Source organism: Notothenia coriiceps, unplaced genomic scaffold (genome assembly GCF_000735185.1).
Source record: "Notothenia coriiceps isolate Sejong01 unplaced genomic scaffold, NC01 NC01_scaffold00026378, whole genome shotgun sequence".
Lineage (NCBI taxonomy): Eukaryota > Metazoa > Chordata > Actinopteri > Perciformes > Nototheniidae > Notothenia > Notothenia coriiceps.
In genome coordinates this window covers 36301-45608 of record NW_011359079.1, presented here as the reverse complement: position 1 = coordinate 45608, position 9308 = coordinate 36301, and the positions used below count along the sequence as shown (strand labels likewise).

Genomic DNA, 9308 nt, shown 5'->3' with positions numbered 1-9308 from the left:
TGAGCAAAACACTTCATAGACATGTTTTTATATATTTGTATCTGAGACGCTATTGCATAAAAATAGCATGATAGGTGACCTTTAAAATGTGCTATACAAATAAAATAACCTTGAACACACACACGCACACACGCGCACACACGCACGCACACACACACACACACACACACACACACACACACACACACACACACACACACACACACACACACACACACACACACACACACACACACACACACACACACACACACACACTCACTCACTGCTAAGTAGCCCCAGACTGCTCTCTGAGTTAAAGTTTCATAAGTTTGCTCTCCTCTGCTCGTTATTCCATTGTCTGTCTAAGAGGATGTCACTGTGATTTATGTCAGAGAGTTTTAATATGCGGAGGGAAGGCTGTTTTTGGTCGCGATGAATGGTTTAAACTCAGGGGAGCCGTGACAGTCGAGCTATGATATGTCCCCCTGTTGAGAGGAGGGATGGCTCTCCTTTGTCTGCCATCGGCGGGGTCCGCTGGGACTCAGAAAAGCTCCCTTTATGAGCATTTAGGACATTTGTAACAGACTTAATTTACCTTGAAATAAAACCAGCTTCCCCAAGTAAGAAAGTGTGCATGTTTTGCTGTCCTGCATGACAATAGAAAGTCTTTTTAAATTGTGAATCCCCTCCCTGGATTTGAATGTCCTCTCTTCATTGACTCCAGATGTCACAACGTTTTAAACAGAATGAGGGCTGTTGATCTGGAAAGGGCCTTAGATTTGATTTTGGACAGGAAGGGGGCTGTGCAGATGGCTTTCACTCCCATAAGGGGAAAACAATCATGTGCCAAAGTGCCTGCAGCATTATAAGAACCATTTGTTTGTGAGCATATTGTAAAGTTTAAGTCGTGGGTTGTAAATGTTTATTGCGGTGTACTGGCTCCATTTGCATTACGCACCACCTGGAGTGCTGGAGATAAACGTGCTGCTGGTGACTTCTTCTTACACTCCAAAGTATCTCAATTTGAATGCAGTGTGCTCGTTTGACACGAGGAAAAGGCTGTAAATGGTTTAACAGCGGCAAATATTAGTGTTGACGACTCCAGATACGAGCCAGTAATCTTATTTGGACAAGCAAATGGAGTCTGTGACCCCCAGCGATTTGGCTTGGAGAGCACATCCAGTCTGTTTAATATGTTAGGAATGAGAGGCAATAGATAAACATTTACAAAGCTGGTCCAGAAAACTGCACAGGATAAGAAGTTTGTAAGCAACGGACTCACAAATATCTGATTGCACATGTCCGATGTCTTTGATGACCTCTGAAAGATGTTGTCTTGTTGTTAGATATCAAGTGTTAACATCCACATGGTCACAGACAGGATCTCAATGCTTCAAGGACTTGTAAAAAAATACAATTTGGACTTCCTGTTGCCTTTATTTTGGGTCATTTGAGCAAATTCAGTTGTTGTTTCTGTAAGGATGTCAATGCTTCAAGGTCTTAAGAAAATTAAATATTGACTTGCCTTTTTATTTTGGGTCATTTGAGCACATTAAGTTGAATGAAAAGTGGCCAATTGTTACAAAATCAATCCAAACTCCAGTTATACAGTCAACAGTCGTAAACAAAACACATGCTGCTGAAGCCACTGTGGAGGATCCTGACATGTCAGTGATTCCAAGGTAAACGTTCTATAAAAAGTGTACATTTCATCTCCATTTAAAGCTGCAGGAAAAGGAGCGACGTGGGAAAAAGGGAACTGATTTGACTCGTGGCCCGCTGCTAAATGGATCCATTTGAAGAGGGTTGGCGGGCGGCAGAATGAAGGAGATTTGGATTGGTGTTAAGTGGAAGAGGCTTTTTAACTCTGCTGCCAGGTCTGAGCCTTTAAAGAGAGGAAGTGTAAACGTGGCTCACTGGTGTGACGGGTTCTCATGGGGCTACTGTAGCTGCCGCTGTGGGATAAACGGAGAGGACAGGAGTGAGAGGTGCAGAAATGACAACATGCTTAGTGGGTTTCCCCCTTTGTATTCACATTGATTTGACTTAAGCTCACCACTCTGTGTTGTGCTGCAGTTGGACTTAACGCGATGTCTTGTCCACTTGTTTGTGGCTCTCTGTGAGGCTTTAAAGAAGATGTTCTAGTTGAAGTAAAACATGCGGGACTATTTTTGGGGGATTTTTTGTGTTATAATGCAGTTTGTAAGTAGTTTTTTTCCTAGATTCAACACAAATCACCACTTCAGCGCATAACTTGTAATCTTTCATATTTATATATAAAACATTTTTTATTTTTTATTTGTTGCCTTTTTACAAAGAGACGAATGGGTTTTCATTGATTAAATGATTAATCCATCATCAGATACATAGACTAACATATTCATATACAATGCTCTCATTTTGTTTTTTGAAATCACTGCATTGGACAAAATGGTGTACTTTTATGTAGATGTTTTAATTATGTGTACTTTATTTAAATAAGGTGCCCTTTAGGCCAGACTAAGCAGATTACCTTTTTTTTCCTTTGTATTTTGTCTGGTTATACAATGTCCGTGTTTCAGGTATTTTGTTTTTATAACAGAAAGAAAAAATGTTATTCCCAACATGCATTTCAGATCATTGGCACTGTGACACGGAAATAATTGTTTATCTCCGTGCAGAAGACAAAAACAACTTAACGTTGTGAGCAGATTTGTGAGTGTTGTAATTGGGGACCGATGTGTTCTTGTTCTTAAGCATCCGAATGTGTTCTGTACCAGCGTGTTCCTCTCCGTTCTGTCCTGATTTGTGATGATAATCTCCGCTGTGTGTTTGTTCCTGCTGTTTACCAGACGCAAAGGAGAGGTCGGCCAAGAGATTCTCCGTGGACGGCGTTTTCAATTACACCTCCCTGCTGCTCAGCCAGGAGGACGACATGCTTTACGTCGGAGCGAGGGAGGCGCTGTTCGCCCTCAGCCTGTCGGACATCAGCAAGGCCAAGCTGCAGAAGAACGTGAGTTTATAGAAATGTGGAGAAGGGGAGGAAACAATGCAATGCAAAGATAAAGTTGACTTGGAGATAATTTACTCTCATGGTTAAAATGGCATTTCATGTCGTGCTGTTGCACATCTGGTTTGCGATCCCTTTACCCACGTCATCCCCTCTATCTCCCGATCTACGATTTTGGCTTGCAACGATTATGAAAACAACATAATCGAAATGAAACGATTATTTATTTTATTTTAATTTTTTTATTGGTTTTTCAGTTGAGTTATACTTAAAGTTCAGGGGTTATCAACTGTGCGCTAAAATTTGAAAATACACAACCGAAAAGAATCTGCCCCTTCCTTCAGACTTCCTTACAGAGCCCCTCCTCCAACACACACGAACGCGCACATGACCAATGAGGGCACGAGATAAGTTTGTGCACAGATGGAAGGCTGACAGGCAGGTAGGCCGTCCAATTATCTGTTCCGGGCCGGGGCAGATAATTGGTCGTGCTTTTTACAGCGCCACGGCTTCCACAGATGAAATATTTGTATATATTTATTGTCAAAGCATTTAATATATTCATTGCTATCGGGATGTTAAGAGCATTCCAGAATATAACAAAAAGTGTTTCTGAAGTGAATTACCTACCCCACCTTTAACTCCCAATCGTAATTGAAAAGTATGTTATTGACTCAAAAGATATCTTACTGCTTCCGCTAAGAAAAAATTGTCAGTTTCCTGATGGATAAAAACTAATGTTTGTTTTCCAAAGCTGACGTTTAACGGACCAAACTTCTCACTGCCGATTGATAGGCTCATAATCCCTTGATCCTCCTTAGCATCGGTCATGTTATGCCTAGCAGCGGTGTGTCAGCGAGTATAAACAACCTCTGAAATGTCCAAATAGATCGAGTATTCAACTTAGCCATGTAGTCATTTGAGTTAAATAGCAGCTTTCTTCACTTTCTATACCGCACAGTTCTGTGTATACATTTGATTTTAGAGAAACAATCCTCCTCAGTAGAAACAGCAGGGCTCCTTGTATTAGGCATTACTTATTCAGTGTTTCTTCTTTTTCATCTTCAGCTGACGTGGGGCACTCCTGCTGGAAAAAGAGAGGAGTGCAGCTTCAAAGGGAAGGACCTGGAGGTGAGAGGCATCTTTTTACTAGTCCAGAAAAAACGCTCAATAATGAAACACCCCAGGAAGAGAGCTGTATAATGACACTAACTAGAGCATGGGTTCTCTTGTACCGGGTGTTTGTTCTGTGTGAATCCTTTCACTCGAGTCGTGAGAAGATAAAATCGGCATTGAGTTATGTGTCGACAAACCTTTCCACCAGTTACAAATAGATTCATCAAGTGTGCACGCTCGCCGGGGAATTGCTCTTTTCCCGTGCACTGCTACTTTCTCTCTGTCTGCCTGTTACCTTGTTGTCATGCCAGCTGCTGTATCCCTAGGCGACAAACCTTGGAAATCTTTACACTGCAGTATACAACTCTAGTCTGTGTGTTACAGAGAAAAGCCCACCAGGCGTACTGCATGTGAAGTCTTCCCCACAGCGTTTGAGGAAAACTATTTCCTTTTGGTCTAATAGATTAATTTATGATGCAAGCTTCAGTATCTCAGGCTCAGATTTGAAGGAGCTCTAATAAAAACACATTAAACGGTTAGAATATCTCTTGGACTCATGGACCTCACACTCTCTCCATTTGTTCCCCATCCAGACTGATTGCTTCAATTACATCAAAATCCTCCTGCGGCTGAACAGCACTCATCTCTACGTGTGTGGCACTTACGCCTTCAGCCCAATCTGCGCCTACATAGTAAGTAACAACCTCTCAGTCTACCTTTTGTTCACCTACGGGATTTAATGTTCCTCCTGTTATCAGACCTTCAATTTCTCTCCTCTCATTTCTGAATTTAGATGCATTGTTTGTGTGTTCTGGTTGAATCAAGCTCTTTTCATCCACCGTGTCAGTATTGGATTTGCGGTTGTCCGACCGTAACCAAACGCTTCTGAGGCACTTTAGCCAGACAAGTCAGCAGGGGGTACACGGGCTGTGTGGTTTCCAGCAGGAGAGCTGTTTATCTAGCAAAGGAATACATCTGGAGTGATGGTTACCAGCAGGAGGATGACATTGATTTCAGTGAGAGGGAGGCCATCCAGTTTGGTGACAACTCGGCTCTTAAAACAGTTCAGAATCTCCGCTTTGACGTCAGAGGGAAAGACAAACACCAGACGTCTCAGACTGGAGATCACTTGGCTCGACTTTATTCCCTGAACTCAGATTACGTGTGTGTGTGTGTGTGTGTGTGTGTGTGTGTGTGTGTGTGTGTGTGTGTGTGTGTGTGTGTGTGTGTGTGTGTGTGTGTGTGTGTGTGTGTGTGTGTGTGTGTGTGTGTGTGTGTGTGTGTGTGTGTGTGTGGCCTAGCATTACTATACTTGTGGGGACCTAAATCTGTTTACACAGTCACGTGTGGGGACTCGCTTCCCTCATGGGGACAAATTGGAGGTCCCCATGAGGGGAATCATTAATTTTAGGGTGAAGACTTGGTTAGGTTTAGGATTAGGGTTAGGGTTAGGGTTAGGCATGTGTTGGTTATAGTTAAGGTTAGGATAAGTCTCCAGGAGATGCATGTAAGTCAATGTAATGTCCCCTGAAGTGGTGTGTGTGTGTGTGTGTGTGTGTGTGTGTGTGTGTGTGTGTGTGTGTGTGTGTGTGTGCGTGTGTGTGTGCGTGCGTGTGTGTGTGTGGGTATGTGTGGGCCGCCTAGCATTACTATACTTGGGGGGACCTAAATCTGTTTACACAGTCACGTGTGGGGACTGGCTTCCCTTATGGGGACAAATTGGAGGTCCCCATGAGGGGAATCATTAATTTTAGGGTGTAATTTTAGGGTGAAGACTTGGTTAGGTTTAGGGTTAGGGTAAGGTTAAGGGTTAGGTTTAGGCATGTGTCGGTTATGGTTAAGGTTAGGATAAGTCTCCAGGAAATGCATGTAAGTCAATGTAATGTCCCCTGAAGTGATGTATACATGGTATGTGCGTGCCATAGTGAAGAGAATTTTTCTATGGGTCCGTTTTCTGTTAGTAAACATGTAAGCAGCTAATGCAGCCTCGAAAGTTGTGTTGCCTTGATTTTTTTACAGTGGATGAAAAAATTAGAGTTTCTTTCAAATGTGTAATGTCACGCCCTCTCTTGGACTGACAGTGTTTCTTGAGAAAGTTATTATACACATTCACTAGTTTGGACATTCTGATAGGATTACAGGAATAAAATGTAAATACAAATCCATAAAAAAACTATTATGACAGGATCACTAAGAGAAAAAGCACACAGCATATTGTTTTAGGTGGCTTGTGCTGACTTAGTTTCACTTTATCGTGAGAAAGAGTCATGTGTTTCCATACAGATATGAAGCCTCTCAGGAAACACAATGATAAAAGGAAGAAGCCTGTGAAGCAGAGACCCAGCGGACACACAGCTGCTGGAAGCTCTCATGATGTCATGAGGGGAGACCCACAGGAACAAGATCTGACACACACACCCACCCACACACACACCCACCCACACACACACACACCACACACCACACACACAACACACACACACACACACACACCACCAACACACCACACACACACACCACACAACCACACCGACACACACACAAACCACACGCACACACACCCACCACAGCACCAGCACACACACACACACACTCACAGCACACGCAGCAAAGATCTTCATGACCAGCTAGAGAGGCCTATCACAGCTGGAACGCCAAAGGATCTGCTGCAGCCAGCACTCCATACAGCTAACACTCACACGCCACACCACACATCACACGACACACACAACCACACACACACACATACACACACACACACCACACACACACAACACACACACCACAACACACACACACACACACACACACACACAACACACACACACACACACACACACACACACACACACCACACAACACACACACACACACACACACACACACACGAGCTGTGGTGATAAGTGACAGTTTTTACCAGAGAAAATGCAGATGGGAAACTCCACCATGCACTGAAAAGGTCTTGCTCTTGTCAGCAGCTGCGAGTTTCTCTGCTCGATACACCGCTGGCGACACTGCATGAGTGTGTGGTTATAACACAGACAATAAGTGTTTTATCTTTTGGTGGGCTTAGAGTTCAGATGAAACATAACACCATTATATGAGTTTTTCGATATATCCTTTTCCCTCCTTATATATTATGATTTGGCATCTTTACCAACGATAGCACGAGCTGCCGGCCCCCAACTTTAAATAAAAATCTCTTAAACGTTCAATAATTCTCCTCAAATGTACCTCATAGGAAACATTGTCATCCTTAAGTAGTTGAATTCCCATCTATGCCCATATTACTACACATCGACGTAGATAATACATAAAACATTACTAACAGGAACACCCGACAGATTTTGAAAACACTTGTCCCTCAGTATATCCTGCACATCTAATTATTGATTTCATCGGGTTTTTCTTACAATTTCTATAAACCATTTCATCCCATTCCTCCTTTACGCCCTTCAAGTCAGTCTCTTCTTTTATCTATTTTGTGTGTTCTCGGACAAAGGGTGAGCAGGAGGCACACCTGTATGGGCAGTAGCACATGCTGCTTTCAGGTCTAGCACAGACGCAGATGCCCTTTCTTGATTGCATCCAGCCCTTAGCGGAATTTAACACATGACGCTGTTGTAGGTTGCTGATGAATCGTGATTGTAAAAGCTGTATTAAGGGTCTGGCGGATTAGATAAGACACTTTTTGGCATTTTCCTTTCATATTGTGACTTATTTCAATGGAGCTGCAATGGAGGGCTTGAGGCATGACTCCCCTGCTCAACAGGGTTTTTCACAATACCATCCTTTCGTCTCTTCTCTAGTTGGATGAAGACAGTCTATGACGTTTCTCCTATAAGCCGCCTCTTTGCTGAGGCTATTTGACTAAATAGAAATATTATTTTTGTTAGAAAGATCACAGTTTTAGGCTGCAGTTTACATCTCATAATCCTGTAAATGTCCAACAGGATCACTTTTCCTGTCGTTCTTGTTCTTCCAGAACTTCTTCCATCATATGTGTCTTACGTTCACTCTATATACGCGTGTCTTTCTCACTCTCTTCAAACCGTCTCATAGCTAGCAGTCTCAAATAATCAAAGCCGTTTTCAGGCGGAAAACTCATTTGGATTGTCTTTTCGTTCTACAAAACTCAGCACATTTGAACACTTTCTTGCGCATCCTCTGTAGCATCTGTGGGTGGCCGTCTCTTCAGGATTATCCATACATTAAACTCCAAACATTCCTGAGGTTAAGAGATGATAGTGTGTTAGTGGTTTAGATCTGAGAAAAAAATATAAATGATGTGTGAATTAACTGAGGTCCATACATTTTTAGCTGATGATTTATATTCATTATTTTGTTTGAAGGTGTCTCTTTCTTGAGGAGAGGTCTTACTCTAAAGATGCCTGAATTACTAAAGCAAAAAATGCTAATTGCTTGTACAGCTGACTTGATAACGTATAAACTTGTGACTGTAATTTAGAAATATCTACTGGGGGTCCTGTAAAATATAAGAATTGGAGTCGACACACATTAGGCCAAAAAGAATATCTACATTTAGTCAAGCAAATGGTTAACACTAAGTCAATATCTCAGAAGCTCTTCGTAAACCTTTACCTTCAAGATACACCCACATCGTCACTTCACTCATCACAGCTTCCCAAAGACAAGGCACGCTGACGGCTAAAACCCACAAGCAGGAGATATGATATCCTGTTTCTGTACATCCCCAACACCAAGACAACACACACACACACGGCACCACAGACATGCAGTCAAAGAGATAAATGCTTTAAGTTCATCTAAATTCCTTTCAGCCGGTATAATAGCTTTGAATATACATTCGCCATCTAGCAGTGAGTACGTACTATCAGCGATGTCAGCGCTACACACCAACACAGGCATCTACACACACACACATCACACACTAACACACTATCACATCACGAACAAGCGCACACGCGACACAACACACACACACACACACACAGCACACTACACAACTACAGTTTTTATCATCAAACACACACACGTACACATCGATAACACATCCATTGACACACTATGCACACACATGCAAGCGACCAAGCGTAGCGCCTCGGCAAGGTGGCATCAGGCAAGGCCAGTGGCTGAGCCACACATTGCCTGTGCATCCCAGCTTACAGGTGCAGGGCATGAATAGCGTCACACATGCTGCTGCACGTCGCCATATTTATTTAATTTAGATTTCTTACTG

At 42.7% G+C, this 9308-nt stretch overlaps 1 protein-coding gene across 1 annotated transcript in view; it reads left to right on the top strand.

The window, feature by feature from the left end:
- Positions 1-9308, top strand: part of LOC104956801 (semaphorin-4B-like) — a 21720-nt gene that overhangs the window by 6285 nt on the left and 6127 nt on the right. Inside the window, exons 2-4 of the mRNA XM_010784343.1 lie at positions 2814-2974; positions 4040-4102; positions 4681-4779. Of these exons, the coding sequence (XP_010782645.1) occupies positions 2814-2974; positions 4040-4102; positions 4681-4779 (323 nt within the window). The remainder of the gene's footprint in view (positions 1-2813; positions 2975-4039; positions 4103-4680; positions 4780-9308) is intronic.